The sequence below is a fragment of the Musa acuminata genome, chromosome BXJ1-5 (assembly GCF_036884655.1).
Source record: "Musa acuminata AAA Group cultivar baxijiao chromosome BXJ1-5, Cavendish_Baxijiao_AAA, whole genome shotgun sequence".
NCBI lineage: Eukaryota > Viridiplantae > Streptophyta > Magnoliopsida > Zingiberales > Musaceae > Musa > Musa acuminata.
Genome location: NC_088331.1, coordinates 25,827,521 through 25,848,278, shown reverse-complemented (window position 1 = coordinate 25,848,278; position 20,758 = coordinate 25,827,521). Strand labels below are relative to the sequence as shown.

The 20,758-nt window shown below is 39.4% G+C and overlaps 2 protein-coding genes across 3 annotated transcripts; both read left to right on the top strand.

Moving 5' to 3' along the window:
* Nucleotides 1-39: 39 nt before the first annotated feature.
* On the top strand, nt 40-9,104 carry LOC135674090 (uncharacterized). Its single transcript, XM_065183548.1, has 3 exons — nt 40-321; nt 1,146-1,219; nt 8,773-9,104. Exons 1-3 carry the CDS (start codon nt 139-141, stop codon nt 8,849-8,851), a joined length of 336 nt encoding a protein of 111 aa, XP_065039620.1. The 5' UTR covers nt 40-138; the 3' UTR covers nt 8,852-9,104.
* A 133-nt stretch (nt 9,105-9,237) lies between these two features.
* Nucleotides 9,238-12,960, top strand: LOC135674089 (transmembrane emp24 domain-containing protein p24delta9-like). Of its 2 annotated transcripts, none has more exons than XM_065183541.1 (4): nt 9,238-9,670; nt 9,767-9,976; nt 12,047-12,123; nt 12,560-12,960. In XM_065183541.1, the coding sequence occupies exons 1-4, from the start codon at nt 9,392-9,394 to the stop codon at nt 12,597-12,599; spliced, it is 606 nt and encodes a 201-aa protein (XP_065039613.1). In that variant the 5' UTR covers nt 9,238-9,391; the 3' UTR covers nt 12,600-12,960. The 2 variants fall into 2 exon arrangements, with proteins under 2 accessions (XP_065039613.1, XP_065039612.1); XM_065183540.1 differs by having other exon boundaries at nt 12,474-12,960.
* The last annotated feature ends 7,798 nt before the right edge of the window (nt 12,961-20,758 follow it).

Genomic DNA, 20,758 nt, shown 5'->3' with positions numbered 1-20,758 from the left:
ACAACGAGCCTCTTTACTACTTGGAGAGGTTCCCAACCTCTCTCCGATAAAACCCAGTTGAACCACGACAGACCGGTTCGAGCGAATCCGTTCTCGCTCGGCACAGGTTAGCGTTGCGGAGGCCCGACAGAGACGACAATGGCGGCGGCGGCAGCGTTGTTTCGGCGGGCGTCTTCCCATCTCGCTCGTCTCCCTCGCCCTCTCTTCCCCTCTGACTCCCTCGAGAGCCCCTTCGCTCACGGCTCCTCTGCGGGGTCCCCGTCGCTCCCTGGCTTCTCCTTTGACGCCTCCATGGAGCTCATGGCCGTTCCCAAAAAAAACGTGCGTCCTCACCCTGTCTCCTTCTGGAGATTCGATTCGCCGATTATCGAATATCTATTGTTGACTAATGTGGTTGAGTGCTGGAAAGATTTGTTTTCTTTCTCTAAAAGTTTGGAGTTCTATAGATTTTAGTCTCGGAAAGGAGGCTCTTTGTTCTGCTAACTCAATACTTTAGTTGCTAACTGTTCATTTCTCGTTTGGCCTTTCTTTTAGTTTTATTTTGTTTCCGTTAGAGGTGTTGTTGTGATTTAACATCGAGATGAAATGGAGTCGGCTTGTTGTTCGACCTACCAAGTAAATGCCCACAAGCTATTTGATGATTTAATTTGAACATCATGAGACGATTGTGCTTCATACATAATCATGCATCGACTTACATGCAATCTGTGCGTGCTGATCAGTGGACCGAACGCGATGATGCTCCGGATAGATGGCATTTACTTTCTGTCCAGCAAAATCGAACTTAATTGTTGCTTTCTCTTTTGGTAGTCTTTTGCTGTGTTGTGACACTTATCCTAAATGCAATACCTTCTCCTTGTCTTTTCTGACATGATTGTACAAATGTTGGCAGCTTCTCCTTTGAAAACAACATATTGATAAGTGTCATTTTACTGGAGTTTGTCAGACCACTTTCTTTTCTGTCTTTATTCATGATGATCTTGCCTCTGAAGATTCAGAAGTTTTCTAGTGTGCCAAATTGTGTACCATGTCTCCTTTGTGCAAGTGATCCAACTTTATGTGTCAGAAAATATCAGCATATTCATCGAACATCATGTGTTCATGAGAATGTCCAATGATATTACATCATAATGTTTGCAATGCAGGTTTCTCGGCATAAGAAAGGACTGAGGAATGGACCCAAGGCTCTGAAACCTGTTCCAGTGATTGTTCGTTGCAAGTAAGATTTGCTGCTCTATGTCCTGGATCTAGTTTGACAAATCTCTTCATCAATTATGGTTGTAGTTTGCAAACTAATAGAATTTCCTGGAGTACCACATGCCAACAAATAATGCATTTTCATCTGCACAGAGTTCCAATTTTGGTTCCATGGATTAACTGCTAGAGTTCATAAGGATTATCAAGCTAACTTCGACCAGCATACCAAACTTTCAACTTCTCTATCTGTTCTGCTAGTTTTTACATTTTAGAACTCTGAACAGATAGGATGTCCATCAAGAAGCAGTTCAGATTTTTACAATTCCATCTATATTTTTTCAGCAACTCAGAGAGTTGGGTACAGATGGCATCCGTAAAGTTTTTCAATACTAAACACATTTCATATATGGAAAATTTGATAAAGATCACCAAGTTTCAGTAAGTAAGATGTGACTGATTGTGTAGGTAACATGTTTTACGTGGTTCTAACTAATATTCCTACACTAAAACCATATGTACAGAAGTTAAAGCATACAGCTAAAATTGTGTTAGTTTATGCATTATCTTCAATCTTGCTGTTTAGCAAAGGCTATTTTAATGAATCCATTTTTATTGGATTGTAAAATGAGCAACATGATATTGGTGAAGTTGGAAAATCATTTTTATATTTATTGAGCATGTTAAATCAGTCCTAGTGCACAACTATTATCTACAGAATAAATAAAGGACGAAATTGAAGAAAAACTTCTTTTAGAACTGTCTCACAAATTTAGGTAAATCTTGATTCTTTTTTGAGTCAGCTCCAAGGATCGAGAATGAATTATTGTGAGAGAGGAGTGGGGAGAGTGCACGTGTAATTGCTCATGACATCTAGTGACACCACCATACCAGTGAGGTATGGGGAGAGTGCACGTGAATTGCTCATGACATCTAGTGACACTACCATACCAGTGAGGTACTACATTCTACTTCAGTATATACTGCATATCAACCACTTAGTTAGATTTATGCCTTTTTTTACAATGCAAGGCAATGCTTGTTAGAGTCATTTGGTCAATAAAATAATAGTTTCTTTGAGTAAATAAGATCCAAAAGATTGTTTCCACTTCCACTCAATGCTAAGTAATACCGAGGGTCATAGCTGAAAGATGAGGGCATGGTTGACAGGTTAGATAACAGACATCTTATATATTGCACAGTGGCCATACACAACCCTAGGATCAGCATATTTTATTTTCCTGAAATATGACTTATAACCGTACTATAAAAGAATGCTGTCGTATGTGACAAATTGATGCATGTTCTGCATGTTGACATTTAATGTTCTACTATTCCTAGAAAAGTAACATGTAATTTCTATCAAACATTGAATTGTTCAAGCCTGCTTGAGCATGACTATAATAGTTTTTGTTTAGGTAGACTTAGAATTTCATTTTTAGATGTTTAACAGATCCAAATGACATTTAGCCTCTGCTAGATGTCTTAGATCTAGTTTGTATCAGCTTTACAATTTCATGAGCATGGATATACCACATGCTAGCCATTTCCTGATCTTTTGCTTGTGTTGCTTGTTCATGCAGCCAAGTGTTAGGACTCTAGCTTGGAGAGTCCTAATTGAGAGGGACATTCATGTAAAAATGTTAGGACTCTAGCTAGGAGAGTCCTAATTGAGAGGGACATTCTGTTAGGACTCTAGCTAGGAGAGTCCTAATTGTGAGGGGCATTCATGTAGGAGGTTTTTTCTTAAAGAAGAATTAGGAGTTGTAAGGGAATAGGAGTCTTGAGTAGGAGTTCTATTATGAGTTGGTTAGAAGTAAGAGTCTTAAGTAGGAGTCCTATTAGGAGTTAGGGTTTAGAAGCCCTATAAATAGCCATGTATTCCTTCTCTTTTCTTAAGCAATAGATGAATCTTTTCTGTAGCCTTTGAGCAGCAACTTGGAGGGAGGAACCCCTATAGAGTTCCAAGGAGGCCGATCCCCTAAAGAGATCAACCCCAAGTTTAGAATCTGCAAGGGTTCTACCACCTGGTATCAGAGCAGCGTTCTTGGCGTCTCGCTGCCCTTCCACAGCCATCCATCAACCCTCTACAACCATCCAAAGCAATTCCCACAATTGCTTAAAAGATCGTCACCGAATTTCGTCATCATCTCCACCACCACGGATCATCCTTTGATCTCCCCGTGAATTGCAACAGGTTCTGGTTTCCTACCTTACTGCTGCTGCAATTTAGTTATCCTTATTCGAAAATCCAAAAAAAAAAAAAAAATCGTTCCTATATTGCTGCATAAATTTTTCGTCACAAAGTTTTCATCTCTACGACGAAAGATACATTGCAGAATTCCAGCCGCATAGCACCATCTGTTTGATCTTGCTACTGTGCTTTTTCTATCCAAAATTCTACGAAATTTTTATGACATCTTTGACACTTCATAACAGTGGATTTCCCTTTGGTTTCATCAAAAAATTCTCAATATAAACTACTGATCTTTTATGTCCAATCTGCTGCACTTGAATTGCAGAATTCAAGCCGCATAGCACCATCTGTTTGATCTTGCTACTGTGCTTTTTCTATCCAAATTTCTACGAAATTTTCATGACATCTTTGACACTTCCTAACAGTAGATTTCTCTTTGGTTTCATCGAAAAATTCTCAATATAAACTACTGATCTTTTTGTCCAATCTGCTGCACTTGAAAATCTATGCTGCAGAAAATTTCAGCGCATATCGTTGCCTTAACCCATCTATTAGCAATATTTTTTGAATTAAATTTCTTATACACTTCATAGATCATCTTGGCTTCCATATAAGATTGATCTATTAAGAAATTCATCTCTAAAAATGATTTTATGTTGCTGCAAATTTTCATCGTAACCCGCTGAATTTTTTCGACGTTAATTTTGCAATTGCAACTTGCACCAATTTCCTTGCTGTTATACTGCCGAAATTTTCTTGATTAAATTAGATATCCTTGCTGTCATATAAATTGTGATTTTGCTATCAATTCCCTCCTCAATTCTCTCAAGTTTTTGGTGGAAATTACGTCGAGAAACCATTGTTTCTTCGACGACAATTCTACTCTTACAAGACAGCACATACTTGCTGCAACTTCCACGGATTTCTATCAAACCTTTGCTACCATCTACCATAGATCCAAAACTTTCATCCACAGCCCTAAAACTCTACTAAACCACACCCTCAAACTGCACCCAAAACAGCCACAAAACAAGCCTAAACCGCAGCCTACATCCACCAATCCACCAACCCTTTCGACCATCACTTCTCTCAACCTATACATGCCTTTAACCTGACAACAAAAGAGAGATCTTAACATCATAGATTTGGAGGCATATACTATGGCATCTAAGGAGGCAATCGATGCTAAATTCGAAGCCTTGGAGGCGCGAATGGAGGATAAGATTCGGACGCTCTTTACCGAACTCAGATTGGGCCGACTACTAAGCCCGAAGAAATCACATCAAGGAGAGAGCTTTGCCCAATCACACCAAGCCCGAAGATATGACTTCCAAGAGAGGGGAAGCTCTATGACCAACCCCAACTATCCATGCATGAGAGTGGACTTCCCTAGATGGGAAGAAGGAGACCCGATTGGTTGGATCTCGCGCGCGGAGCGATATTTTCGGTACCACAAAACCGCGGATGTATCTATGGTGAAAATTGCAGCTATACATCTTGAAGGGGATGCTATACAGTGGTTTGACTGGTTTGAACATACTTATGGAGTCCTTTCATGGCGACAATTCAAAGAAGGATTGCTGATTCGCTTCAGACCAACCGATTACGAGAATATTGACGAACAACTAGCAAAGATCCAACAAACCTCCACCATTCAGGAGTACCAAACCAGGTTTGAAAGGTTATCTAATCAAACTCATGATTGGTCTCAAAAACAGCTATTGTGGACCTTCATTGAGGGCTTGAAGCCAGAGATCCGAGGAGAAGTTAAAGCGCGACAACCGTATACGCTTATGGCAGCCATCTCTTTCGCACGACATCAAGAGGAGCAATTGACCCATGAAGCTCGGAGGACTAGGGTCTCTCCTCAACCAGTAATATTGAAGCCCTTAGCCCCCCCTACTGTCGACCAAGTCCCTACACTAAAGAGGTTAACAAGAGAAGAGCTTCGGGAGCGATATGCGAAGGGGTTATGTTGGCATTGTGACGAGCCGTGGAGCCGTGAGCATCGCTGTAGTAAAGGGGGACTTCTTATGATTGAACCGATAGAAGAAGAGGTCATTGAACATCCAAAAGAGAGCCTTGAACATGAAGAAGAAGATGCAGAAGAAGAGCCACAATCGACCGAAGTTACGGTACATACACTAGCTAGCTACTCAAACCCGCAAACGATGAAAATTGGAGGCCTTCTCAAACAAGAACCAATCACTGTTCTCATCGACACGGGCAGTACTACTAACTTCCTAAATAGTAAACTTGCTGTTCGGATATCATTACCTATCGAGAATCGCTGCAGGTTTGATGTTAAGGTCACCGACGGACGGATTTTGAATTGTGATCATAGGCGCTTGTAGGAGAAACTATTACTGCAGGACCAAGAGATAATTGCAGATTTCTTCCTTCTCCCTCTTAACAATCATGAGGCCATGCTCAGAATTAAATGGTTGACAACATTAGGTGATATTTCTTGGAATTTTATGAAACTAATTATGAAATTTTACAGTAAGGAGAAACAGGTGACATTGCACGGGAAACGTGGGAGCGACATAACAACGATTTGCACACAACAAATGGAGAATGTTTTGCATAAAGCATGCAGCGGCTTTTTGGTACAACTTGAGCAGCAAACTAAGGGAGAGCCAACAGAATTTGAAGATCCAAATCTACTTCCTTTGCTTACTAAATTTTCAAATATATTTGACGAACCGCGCAACCTACCTCTTACCTGTCGGCATGATCATTGTATAATGATTCTTCCAGGCAAATCTTCAGCAAATGCTCAGCCATATCAGTATCCACATCTCCAGAAGGATGAAATAGAAAGGATTATAAAAGAGATGCTCGAAACAGGAGTTATTCGGCCAAGTTGCAACCTCTACTCTTCGTCGGTGCTACTTGTACGCAAGAAGGACGGAACAAGGCGAATATGTGTTGATTACCGAGCTCTCAATGGCATAATCATCAAGGACAAATACTTTATTCCAATAGTAGATGAATTGCTAGATGAAAGGGAGCACAAATCTTTACAAAGCTGGATCTTTGATTCGGGTATCATCAAATACGAGCATGCGAAGAAGACATACGGAAAACCACCTTTTGAACACACAACAACCATGAATTTTTGCTTTCTTCAACAAAAGGTGGAATATCTTGGGCATATCATATCAGAGGAAGGTGCGGCAGTGGACCCCTTCAAAATTGGAGTAATGCAAAACTGGCCGACCTTGAGAAACATAAAATTGCTACATGGCTTTCTGGGTTTAACAAGCTACTACCGTAAGTTCGTGAAAAACTATGGAAAGATCAGTGCACCGCTTACTTCATTACTAGAAAAAGATGTCTTCCAATGGTTGGATAGAGCCTCCGCTGCCTTCGACAAACTTAAGGCAGCCATGACGACGACGCCGGTGCTAACACTACCAGATTTCAACCGACCCTTCATTATTGAGGCCGACACATCTGGAGTCAGAATTGGAGTCATTCTCATGCAAGATGGTCGACAACTCGCATACACTAGCAAGGCATTATCTCCCTCCGATCAAAATATGTCAACATATGATAAGAAGATGCTCGCCATTGTGCGCGCAGCAACGAGGTGGAGATTGTACTTGATCAGGCGATACTTTCAAATCAAGACCGACCATAAAAGCCTAAAATATCTCTTGGAGCAGAAGATATCTTCCCCCGAGCAGCAAAAATGGGTAACAAAACTTCTTGGATTTGATTTTGAAATAACTTACAAAAAGGGGAAAGAGAATGTTCTTGCAGATGCGCTTTCGCAGCTACCCGAGCAAGTTGAAGTTTCGACCGTTTCACTTCCGACCAGCGACTTCCTTGAGGATATTAAGATGGAATGGCAGGAAGATTCAGATACTAGTAAGATTATAAAAAAATTGGAGGAAGCACCAAGCCCCATGGCTCATTACAATTGGGACTCAAAAGAATTACACTATAAGGGACGCATTGTGCTTGTGACAAATTCTACTTGCATTTTCAATAGGAGATTTTGGACAAAGTTATTCTATATGCAGGGTATTAAATTGAAAAGGAGTACGACATATCACCCATAAACCAACAGCCAACCGGAAGTTTTAAACAGGTGCTTGGAGACAGCCCAAAGCTACCCACCAAATATGACTACCCAAAGAGAACTCGAGACCCAGCCAAGTGCCATTATTGATCGACGGATCGTGACTCGACGACGACGACCCACTAATGAAGTGCTAATACAGTGGGCGAACCTACCAAAAGAAGATGCCACTTGGGAGAACTATGACGACTTGAAGATCAAATTCCCATAATTCATGAATCATCAGCCTCGAGGACAAGGCTGATTTGAAGAGGGCGGGTCTGTTAGGACTCTAGCTTGGAGAGTCCTAATTGAGAGGGACATTCATGTAAAAATGTTAGGACTCTAGCTAGGAGAGTCCTAATTGAGAGGGACATTCTGTTAGGACTCTAGCTAGGAGAGTCCTAATTGTGAGGGGCATTCATGTAGGAGGTTTTTTCTTAAAGAAGAATTAGGAGTTGTAAGGGAATAGGAGTCTTGAGTAGGAGTTCTATTATGAGTTGGTTAGAAGTAAGAGTCTTAAGTAGGAGTCCTATTAGGAGTTAGGGTTTAGAAGCCCTATAAATAGCCATGTATTCCTTCTCTTTTCTTAAGCAATAGATGAATCTTTTCTGCAGCCTTTGAGCAGCAACTTGGAGGGAGGAACCCCTATAGAGTTCCAAGGAGGCCGATCCCCTAAAGAGATCAACCCCAAGTTTAGAATCTGCAAGGGTTCTATCACCAAGATTGATGTAAATCAAACAGGATCTATCCTCTTAGGTTTTGTTTACTTGCAAAAAAAAAAGTGTTCTTTCATCTTCAATCAGGATGATTGATTCTAGGTTTTGATACTATAATAATGCTAGAGGTATGAGTATTTTAGACCTGTGTATTGTAGATAGGTGGAAGTGAATTATGAACCCATATTTGTACATGTTGCCTGACAAAGCTGTATGCTGCACAATATGATTGCCGTGAGTATGTTTAGGATCAGAACTAAATTTGAAAGTTATTGCTACTTATAGGATCCTTTTCCAGGAGATTGTTCCAAGAAATATAAATGGATCATTGGGCAAGAGATTCATCTGTTAAAACGCACTTCATGTTACAGTCTTGTGTAATCTCTTAAACAAATTGTTTCAAACAGCAAAAGAATAATCTGACTTGCAAATTTTGGAAAAGCAAAATTGCCTTGAATCAGCATCATTGCTGGATAATGTTTTATGTTGGTTGAAATATTTCTGTTTAGGGCTATAAATAATCACTAGATTTCTGTCCCCGTTGAATACCTGTTTTTGAATGAGATCAAATTGTCAATTTATATACCTTGCAGGAGTTGTGGTCGAGTTAAGTTGCCGCACTTCTACTGTTGCAGTGGAGACACGGGAAACAGTGGTCTTTCAAGCCCATGAAAGAATTCATGATATGTGATAGAGCATCAAGCTTGCAAAAGGATAATCTACTTTGCTTTAATTTATCTACTGCAAATTTTATTTTCTCAGCTATACTATTCAGCTGTGTCCTATCTAGGGTTTAAGTTTGTGAAACAAATTGGAAAAACATCTTTTCATGCTTATTTCCAACGAAAAGATTGCAATATCATCGATGTACTTGTTACAAACTTCGACTCTTTATGTTTGATTCAACTTCTTGCTGTTTTTTGTATGATTCATGTGTTCTTGTGGCTAAAAGGACTGTGACTCTTTGGTTATTTCATGATGAGTAAATGCAGTAGCTTCTTTAGTGCAAACATATCGATGCAGTAAATCATTTATACGAATATTCTTTAAGATTCGTGCTGGACCAAGATGACTTAAGCCATCTTGAGGTCCACGCGGCAATTTCTGGTCGAGTTCCGGAGATCTAACCCGAGGCGAGCTCTTCTACGTTCCTCCCCTCTCGTCCGTTCCGATCTCCGTCTTCGACGTGGAAGCGTTTCTTCATTCTTCGCTATGGTTAGAGACTTAGAGGAGAGGGAGAGAGTGATGGGAGGGAGAACGAGGAGGGGAAGGAGATGTGGACTCCTCGGATCCTACATGCTAACCCTGGCCCTGGCGTCGTTCCTTGCGGTGGCACCGCCAGCCCGCGCATTGCGGTTCGAGCTTCAGTCGGGCCACACGAAGTGCATCTCCGAGGACATAAAGATCCACGCCATGGCCGTCGGCAAGTACGCCGTCGTCAACCCCTCCGATTCCGCCCCTCTCCCTGATTCCCACAAGATCACCGTCAGGGTAACAATCGCCTCTTCCCTTTCGAACCCTAATCGCTCGTTTGTTTTCGATCGGTGCGTTCGTGAATCTGTAGCTTGTTTGATTTAAACTTATCAGGTGACTTCGCCGTATGGCAATAGCATCCACTACGCGGATCAGGTGGACTCCGGTAACTTCGCCTTCACCTCGAGCGAGGAAGGCGACTACTTGGCGTGCTTGTGGGCGCCCGACCACAATCCGCCCGCCACCATGGCGGTGGAGTTCGAGTGGCAGACTGGCGTCACCGCCAAGGACTGGACCAACGTTGCCAAGAAGGGTCAGATCGATGTAAGCGAATTGCCTTGTCTTTTGATTCTCTTAACGTGCCTGGTTAGAGTTTAGATGTTTACTGTAGGCCGGTTCTTGCATTCCAAAGGGAAATGTTTTGATTGTTGAAGTAACACAGATTTCCGCTTGAAGAGACCTCTCATGTAAATCGCCTACTTCTGATCTGTGACCGATCTAGGTCACTGTAAAAAAAATTTCTGAAAATATTGATGTTTCTGCGTGATTTCATATCATATGGATGAGTGAACATTGAGTGACTCTGAAGTTTGGTGGCTTTGTCCAAATTATTCTTGAATCGCTTTTCTTCTTTTGACAATTAGTTCAGAATGCCAAAGGATATTTGTATGACTTCCTAGGAATGTATCACAATTTGTTAGGAGATGTTAAGTTCTTTATCATTGACATGGACCTTTCTTTGCAACTGCATCTCTTGGCTAAGATATGCATATGGATGGTGAAATCACACAAAAGTAATATGTGATAATTAGCTTGTGCTGATCAATTACTCTACCATAAAGGCCATGCAAGTATAAGCAGATTTTTGTTATGTGCTTTTGGTTTGCTAATGTATGTGCTCCGTTGGCTTAGTATATGAGTTGGTGAGATTGTATGATCTCATAAATCGATGGTTCTTTTGTAGGTATGTCTATAGTAATATATAAGATGAGAGCATGAGAATGTCATTATTGTTTTGGTTTTCATGTGTAAAACCCATCAATGCAGAGGCTAATAGCTGCTTCTTCTATTGTAAATCCACAACATTAGCTATATTTACTAATTTACATATAACTGAACTTTTATCATAATCTTGCATGATATTGTTGAGGACGAGCCTTAGTTTAATAATAAGGTTGTTCCTTTATAAAATAGATGACTCTTATTATTTCTTTATAAAATAGATGACCACAGTTCGAGTCATGGAAATAGCCTGTCTATATGGAGAGGGAAGATTGCATACATCGACCCTCAAATTCTGCATTGGCAGAAGTCTCGTGCATTGAGTTGAGTTGGTCCTTTTCATGTTATTGCTCGATTTTGGCTACCTCTTATACAATGCTGTCACCGAGCAAGCAGATCATTGCAAGCAGGTCAGCAAGCTACCCACTTAGTGGAGGTTGTTTCCAGGAAGCATCAACGTGACGAGTATTAGAAACAATCGCATTCGTATGACAGTAAGAAGAAAGTGCCCATTGTGGTTTATAACCAAAGTTAGATTCCAGTTAGAATTGTGTTGATATCAAGGAATTCTGTCGTTTGTAGTTTGGTATAAGAAACATAAGGCGTTATGTTTTGCTTGGGGAGACAATGTTGTTTCCCCTTGAGGATTCTGTAAGATCACAAGTTTCTGAAAAAGAAATTTGACTGATTAAAATTTCATTTATTGGACAAATTTGATCAGCAATAGTGATTATTTTCTACAGGACACAATGTTTCTTCTCTCATCTAATATTCTTTCTTTGTTTCCACTTTTAACTTTACCTATCTCTTGATGCTATGAATACCTGCAGAAAGCACCTTTATAGTTCTTTCAAGGAGTTGAAAGTAAAAGCTCTGCTGTAACCACTATATATATTTGATAAATAAAATTTTTGTGTGACATTAGTTATTATCAGAACGCTGTGTGTTGTCAACTTCTTTCTTTGGCATGCAAAATTAGTGTGATTCTCTGATCTGTTATACTTGACAGGAAAAGCTGAACTTGGTGCACATCCATACTGCATAATTTGTCCAAAGTCAAAACAGATTTTTATCATACTGTATAGTCTATACATTACTTTTCCTACCAATCAATCTACATGCTTGCTAACCCTAAAGAACTCCCATTCTTGAAATTCTTCGGATGATGGTACTTTCCTCATGAGATGTTATCTTTTCGACTTTCGCTCACATGACTGTATTAGAGACTGGATCGTGAAATTGCCTTCTAGTTAAGTTTCTTCATGCTGACTAAATCTGCACTTTGGTACAAAGATCCAATGTGTGACTAATATAACTGTTTTGTTGTTTGGTGGATCTTTTAGTGTCATCTCTAGGCATGAAATCAATCATCTTTCTGTTGATCTTATGTAGGTCATGGAACTGGAGTTGAAGAAGTTGGAAGATACTGTTAAGTCCATCCATGATGAAATGTTTTATCTCCGTGAAAGGTATACATTACATAAATTCATCTGAACTAGCATCAGCAATTTTCTATCAACATGTCTGTTGTACACTGGGAGTTGTTGGGAACCTTTGGCAGAGGATTCTACTATCTGAAATTAAATCTGATATTTAAGTAGTTATGTCATGATGTCTGTTAAACTGTTTTATCTTAAACCAGTATTTTCGTGTGTTCCTTCTTTTTGTAAATTTCGACAAGATTTGATTTGACAACTGGGGTTTTTATCAACAGGAACTTTACATACATTATGCTACTAAATTAACAGAATCGATCTTAGTAATTTCATTATCATACTTTTTGGTGGTTGTCATTTGTTTGTTTCTTACGATGATCCAGGGAGGAGCAAATGCTAGATATGAACAGATCTACCAACTCTAGGATGGCTTGGCTAAGTTTCCTCTCTCTTGCTGTCTGTCTTTCAGTGGCGAGCTTGCAGTTATGGCATCTGAAGACATTTTTTGAGAGGAAGAAGCTGCTGTAATTCAGCTTTCTAGTCCATGATTTCTGGAATTGATTTATCCTAGGGTATCGTGGAGGATTAATCCAAGTTGCAGCTCTGAGAACCTGATGTTCAACATGGTGTTGTTCTACAGATTCTTTTGTTTGAAATCCAAGCCATCGAGGTGACTCAAATCTTTGAGTCTTCTAGTTGTCATCTACTTGTAGACAAAAGTTGATTGCAAACTGGTAAATATATCGTACCTCATAGACGATATATCTACGTAGGACTAGTTTGCTTTTTCAAATTTTAGATGGAGAATTTTGATATCATCATACTACTGACACTCGAGAAATCTGATTTGATCTGAAATTCCTTGTCCAACCACAATTTGTTTTAGTTTCAGGCGCCAAAAGAGTTGTGTAGTTTTGCATGATCCAGAATCAGTGGGGAAAACACTAAGAGAAGAATAATTGTTTGCCCTCGGTTTCTATTATTTATTTCATCATCCAGTTTGCGGTTGGTCATCTTTTGTTGTGATAAATTATACACAAACCTTTCAGCTCGTGTTTCGTCATTCGATAGCAATACTGATCTCAAGTCATTCTTTTAGGTTTATTATAATATGTTGGAGGATGCAATTATTACCAAATCTATTCCGTTCTCCTACTCGGCCATTGATGAAAATAAAATGCAATTATCATTTCCTGTGCGTTACAGGAAATGATCGATTATGTAGCTTTAGGTGCCTCGAGATTGTAGAAAAAAAAAAACAATTATATCAGAACATTCTCCTTTGAGATTGTTGATAAAATCGACAACCTCTCATAAAGGTGACTCCTATCTACCTACAAAACAACTAATACAAATAAATACGGACACAACGCAGAGACACTCCACCAGTCACACATTGACACAAACAAAAGGGCACGCGTGACACACCAGCTAAAGATTGATGGCGTTGTGGCTTCGGGCACTTGGCCCGCCGCACGCACACGCAGTCGTACTCATTCTCCTTCCTTGTAAACCTTCTCGCCTCGGGTGGTTGAGACTTGAGAATATGAAAACACTCGGGAGGCGCCCATCTTCTACTGCTCCACCTTGCTTTCATAGCAATACGTGGCTCCCCTACTAACTCAAGCCAAGCCAACGAAGCAACTCACAAGTGCACCGACGAGAAGAAAGCTAAACTGGTGTCGACGAGAAGCAACTCAACTCACAAGGTCGTCTCAGGTGGTTACACCGATCGAGAAGAAAGCTAAACTGGTGTCGACGTTAAATAACGCTTACTTGGGCAGCAGAAAAGGCGTCGTAGGCGAAGGACGCTGCTACAGGCGAGAGAGAGGGAGGTGAAAGCGGAGGAGCAACTTAGTATGATGAACGCGAAGAAGTCGGTGGTGGAGGGAGTCGACCGGAGGAGGAGCTGCGAATGCTGCCGTGTGACCGCTCTCGCGCTTGCTCGGTGTATTATATTTCGGTTGATGTTTACCAAGGTTATTTTGGGATTTTTTTTTTTCTTGGTTATTAAAGGATTTCAAATGTGAAAAACTTGTATCTAGCAAATTTTCTTGGTTATGGTGATATGCAAATTAGTATGGTCGTATAAATTAATTTTTGCTGGCCTCTCACGTCACACACGTCACGTCACTTAAAAAGTGTAGAATAATCAGAATCAAAACACATGACCGAAACAAATTTTTTAAAGATTAATAATCAAATAATATATCAAAAAATTCATTAAAAACTAAGTACTTATTGCTGAAGGAGAAAACAATCAAATAGATATCTCTCATAAATCAGTCCAAATCCAAAATATCTTCTCCCACGTAAATTTGAAACAACTCTTTTCTTAATCCTCTTTAAATCCACTAGACAACATTAAGAGTATGGAAAGTGTCTTTCTTATATGACGAAATTGATTCGGAAGCTATTTCAATCCTCAATGCCCCAATTACAGATGACGAAATTGTATGTGTTATCTTTAAGTCACCAAAGCACAAAAGCCCAGGTCCAGATGGATTTCCAACTGAATTTTACCAAACTGCTTGGTCTATTATTGGAAATGATGTGATCAAAGCTTGCCAACATTTTTTCTCTTCAGGTCATATTCTTAGAGAGATGAATTGCACTTTTATTTCTTTAATTCCGAAGAATGCAGGGGCTGATTCACTAGAGAACTATCGACCCATATCATTATGCAACTTTATATACAAGATCATCTCCAAAGTATTGGCAAATAGAATGCAAAAGGTATTACACAAGATCATTAGCCCAAATCAAGCCGCTTTCATCAAAGGGAGAAGTATACATCATAACATTTTGCTTGCTAATGACTTGGTCAAAGATTTGCATTCAAAAGCAAGAGGGACAAAAATCTGCATTAAAGCTGATCTAAGGAAAGCCTTTGATTCAGTTAATAGGAAATTTATCTATAAGATGCTCCTTGATATGAACTTCCCACAGCAATGGATTAATTGGATTCAATCTTGCCTAGAAACTCCAAAGTTTTCGATACTCTTTAATGGCTCACCTATTGGTTTTTTTGGGAGCACGAATGGCATCCGACAAGGTGATCCACTCTCTCCGTATCTCTTTACTATTGCGATGGAAGGACTTAGTTGTATGTTGGAACACGCAGTCTTAAATGGCAGCATTAAGGTACCCAGTGCTGGTTCTGTTCATATATCACATATAACATTTGCAGATGACTTACTTATCTTTCTCCAAAATGAACCAACTTCAGTAAAGAACCTGGCTACTATTATGAATGACTTTGGTATGGTTTCTGGACTTCAGTTAAATCATGCGAAAAGTAAAGTATATATGAGCCCTTACGTTGAGGATAAGGTCTTTATTTCACAAACTTTGGGAGTTAGTGAAGGAAGCTTGCCAGTTCCTTATTTGGGTCTCCCGCTCATATCCACAGGCATTCACAAAACCCACTGTCAACCTATCTTGCAAAAAATAAAGAATAGAATTTCTTCTTGGAAAAATAGGTTTCTATCAAAAGCAGGACGACTCGAACTCATCCGTTCGGTATTGCACTCCTACTCTATATATTGGTGTAATGCATTTCTTCTGCCTGCTGGACTTCTCCAAGATATTGAACGGTTATTAATAAACTTCTTCTGGATTGGCACAAATGAAAAGGCAATGCATATGGTAAATTGGGATAGCATTTGCAAACCGAAAGATGAAGGGGGGCTAAATTTGAGAAATACTAGAGATTGGAATCAAGCATGTTTGGTACAGCAATTGTGGGATCTTTTGCAAAACAAATGTTCCTTATGGTCACATTGGGTTTCTGCTAAGTATCTCTCAAAGGAATCAATATGGGAAATTTCAACAAGAACATACCACTCTGCAGCTTGGAAAGGAATTTTAAAGGCAAGGAATTGGCTAATCAAACACATTTCGTATGCAATCTCTTCTGGAACTAGTACTAATATGTGGTACGATCCTTGGGTGAATGGGAAGAGTATATTTCAATTATATGGCGACAGAATACGAAAAGATCTTGGGGCTCCCAAAGATTGGAAGGTTTCCGAGTTCATCGCTAACGGTACTTGGTGTCTCCCTAATCCTATTTCTCCTGAAATGTTATCACTTTGGCCGACTATCATAGCTATTCGAATCAGGAACAACTCTTCAGATATACTTATTTGGCCTCATGACAATGGTAAATTTAGTGCCACATCCGCATGGAATCAAATTAGGCAAAGAAATAACAAGTGGGTCCCAAGCAGTTGGACATGGGATCGACCGGGATCACAAAGACACTCCTTATGTACATGGCAGGCCCTTCTCAATAAACTACCTACAATAGACAATATGAAAAGAAGAGGTATCTATCATGTTAACCGATGCTCCCTTTGTTTACAACAAGAAGAAACTATTGACCACCTCTATTTTGCTTGTGATTATACAAAATGGATATGGAAGGAGATTCTCCAGCGATTTGAACTCAATAGACTGCCGCAACCAAACTTGCACCAAGAACTAGGCGACCTTATGCAATGTTTCTCAAGAAAAGGGCCTCTTACACAACTGGCAAAGGTTATTTTCAGATGTGCTATTTGGTGGATGTGGAAGGAGAGATGTAATAGAATCTTTGAATGTCAACACACAAACAATGCACAGCTCTTGAAAGAGATTATTAGAGACTCAAGATCCTGTATGGAGCATGAACTCAAAACCGAGCACTTCACCCGAAGAGAAAAAGATATTTTTATCAAATTTAATTTTGCTATTAGCTAAAGATCTTGGGAATGATGCTAAATAATGTACCCACAGGTAGTTATAGTCTACAGCATGTGTAGTCATAACTATCGCATTAGCACTCTATGAGTTACTTGGCTTTGTCTATGACTTGTATAGATAAAGCTATTTGTAGAAACTTTACACATAATGAATTTTACTTTTACTTACCAAAAAAAAGTGTCTTTCTTATATCTTTCTTCTCCTCAAAACTTTAAGGTACATAATATATTTATAATAATAAATCCTAATTCACTAAGAATTTTTATTTTACATAATTTTTTAATCATAATTCTATTTCAACAAATTAGAATCTAATTATAATTCTCTAATTAGAACTCCTAGAGATGTTTATCAATCCTAACGATCTCCATCTTACTAATTTTTTTTCTTTATTTGTGCATCCTTTTGAAAACTTATAAATTATTGTTTAAAAAAATTAATATAGCTATACGAATGAATTAGTCAAACACCTGATTCAATAAGTCACAAATGCATCCAAAGTAATCAGAGTCAAATCCGTGATGCCACTTGATTCTAGAAAGATACCTCTATTTCTCTATTTTATTATCATTAAGATTTTCTCTCTCATAAATGTCAACATTTTGAATATCATAAATATCTTCTTTTTTTTTTTTTATCTCACAAATGAAGCTCCTTGTATAGGTATCTATCATCCCCTATACTTCCGATCATTCGAGATTTTTACTATACTTTCTTTCATATAGTGTATTTCTTGATGTAATTTTCATTTTATTAGGACTATGCAACCCTATATAATTTTTAAAACTCTATTACTAACCTTGTCCTCGTAATCCCAAGAATCTAAAAGGCTTAAAAAATAATTCTTTCGAATACAAGTCACATCATCTAAAATATACATTATTTCATCAAATATTTTGATCTTTATTTTATTTGTACTCATGACCTCCATTGTCGACACTAAGAGGGAGATAAAATTACATCGGTTCCGAAAAAACTTCATTTTGATTAAAACCGATCTTGAAAAGATAGCTTGAAAGTATACTGAAGAGCGTAACGGATGTAAAGCAAGTAAGTTTACAGTAAAGGTAAATTGCATAAATAGAAATGTAAACCGAGTTTATAGTGGTTCGATATCCACTCCGCTGATTCCTCTTTCGTCGAGGCCACCGGCATCCACTATCGGTCTTCCTTTAATGTCGAAGACCAACCACCTTTTACAACTCTTTCTCCTTTTACCGGGTTTAGGAGATAACCCTTATACCCCCCACTTACTCCTCTCTCAAACTATTCTAACATTTAGAACTTTGAGAGGAGTTTTATATGTAATTACAACAGAGTTTTCTTTCCTTTTTACTCTCAATTGTGTGTTGTTTAACCAGGAATAAGAAGGGTATTTATAGGCCTCAAGTTGATTCAAACTTGGAGCCTAAAAATATCTCATCCCCAGTTTTCGGGGTCCTGGCGGTACCACGACCTACAACACTGACACTGGGCAGTACCACCACTTGGAAGACTATGTCTGGGTGGTACCATAGCCTGACACTACCATTAGACGGTTGTGCCACGACGATACCACCTGTTGGGTCACTGTTTGGGGCTTTCATTGGGCCAAACACAGTCCATACATGGGCCTAATTGGCCCATAATTGGGTTGGCCTAATTCCAATCCTAATTATGTACTAACTATGAAATCTAAGACATTTACTAAGCTAAATAAGTCCATAAGTCTAGGTTTCTTCCGACAATCTTCCAGCGAATTTCCGACGATCTCTCGGCAATGTTCCAATGGACTCCCGGCAAGCTCTTGGACTTCACGATAATCTTCTTGGCAAGTTTCGATGAGCTTCTTCGGCAAGCTCTTAGACTTCTTGGTCAATTCTAGTAGAACTTTCGACGACCGTCTGGACTTCCGCCGAACTCTTGAACTCCCAATGAAATCGGGTCCTTGACTCTAGGACTTCATTTTGCTTTATGCTTTGCTATTGTAGTTAATCCTACACACATAAAAATCTACTTCGATCTAGAAAATTAATACTAAGCTAATTAGATGTTGTCCGGCATGTTATTGGTTCATCGACGCTTAGTCTGATTTTTCGATGCATCGTCCTCTCTTGCGACCTATTACCCAATCGACCAATTGACCTCCTCAACTCCAATTTCCTTGGCGTATTATCTGCTCTTGGCTAGATGCCCGAACTCATGGCCCGAAGCCTTCTGTCGATATGTCGATTGATCCTTCAACTTGACATCCAATCTTCTGACATGTTTTTTCTCTGGCCCAACATGATTCTTCCTGCTTTAATTGTCTCTCCATGATCGAAGCTTCCTGTGTCACTCAAAACGTAGATCAAATCATAAACTCTATCAATTGGTTTTATCATCAAAATTCGAGATTCAATAGTTTCCCCTTTTTTGATGATAACAACCAATTGATCACGGAGTTAATCTTAACTCCCTCTATCAATATGTCATATTGATAGAACTCTTGGATTCAAAAATCCAAGCAACATGTTATCATAAAATTATGCATAATATCATCATACTTCTCCCCCTTTGTCATTAATAAAAAGGAGAAGTGCAAATTTCAAGTGTTTGAGATATTACTATTCAAATCATTACATTATAAATATAATCTCAAGTTTTATCTATTAGGGACTAGTCGGCACTAAGAGGGGGGGGAGTGAATTAGTGTAGCGATAAAAAAACATTGGTTTGAAGAATCTTCGTACGATTAAAACCGATCAGAAATATGTTTAACTTGAAAGCATATGGAAACGTATAGTGGATGTAAAGCAAGTAAGACAGTTTGCAGTTTAAAGTAAATTGCTCAAAACAGAAATGCAAACCGAATTATAGTGGTTCGATCGTCATGACCTACATCCACTCCATTGATTCCTCTTCCGTCGAGGTCACCAGCATCAACTATTGATCTTCCTTCAATGGGCGAAGATTAACCATCTTTACAACTCGATTCTCCTTTTGATAGGTTCAGGAGAGAACCTTTACAACCCCCCTTACTCCTCTCTCAAACAACATAAACACTTAGAGCTTTGAGAGGAGTTTCACACATAATTACAATAGAAATTTCTTTCCCATTTTACTCTCAGTTGTGTGTAACTTAACCAGGGATGAGAGTGGTATTTATAGGCCTTAAGTTGATTCAAACTTGGAGCCTAAAAAGGTCTCATCCCAAGTTTCCTCGGTCCTGGCGGTATCACTGCCTATACTGGGCGATACCACCACCTGGAAGACTTTGTCTGGGTGGTACCACCACCCAAACTGGTGGTACCATTGCTTGACATTGCCACCGGGCAGTACCACTACCCAAATTGCGGGTACAACTGCTTGACATAGTCTCGGAGACTGTGTCACAACGGTGCCACCTATCGGGTCATTGTTTGGGCTTTTTATTGGGCCCAACATAGTCCATATATGGGCCTAACTAGACCTAATTGGGTTGGCCCAATTCCAATCCCAATTATGTGCTAACTACGAAATCTAAGATATTTACTAAGCTAAACAAGTCCGTAAGTCTAGGTTTCTTCCAGCGATCTTCTGGCAAACTTCCGATGATCTCTCGGCAATGTTCCAGCAGACTCTCGACAAACTCCTAGACTTCACTATAATCTTCTTGACAAGTTCTGACGAGCTTCTTCGACAAACTTATGGTTTTCTCGGTCAATTCCAATAGAACTTCCAACAAACGTTCGGACTTCTAACGAACTCTCGAACTCCCAACGAAATCGTGTCCTTGACTCCAAGACTTTATTTTGCTTTATGCCTTGCTATTGTAGTTAATCCTGCACACATAAAACCTACTATGATGTAGATAATTAATACTAAGCTAATCAGATGTTGTCCGGCATATTATTGGTTCATCGACACCTCGTCCGATTGTTCGATGCATCGTCCTCTCTTACAGCCTATTGCGCAATCGGTC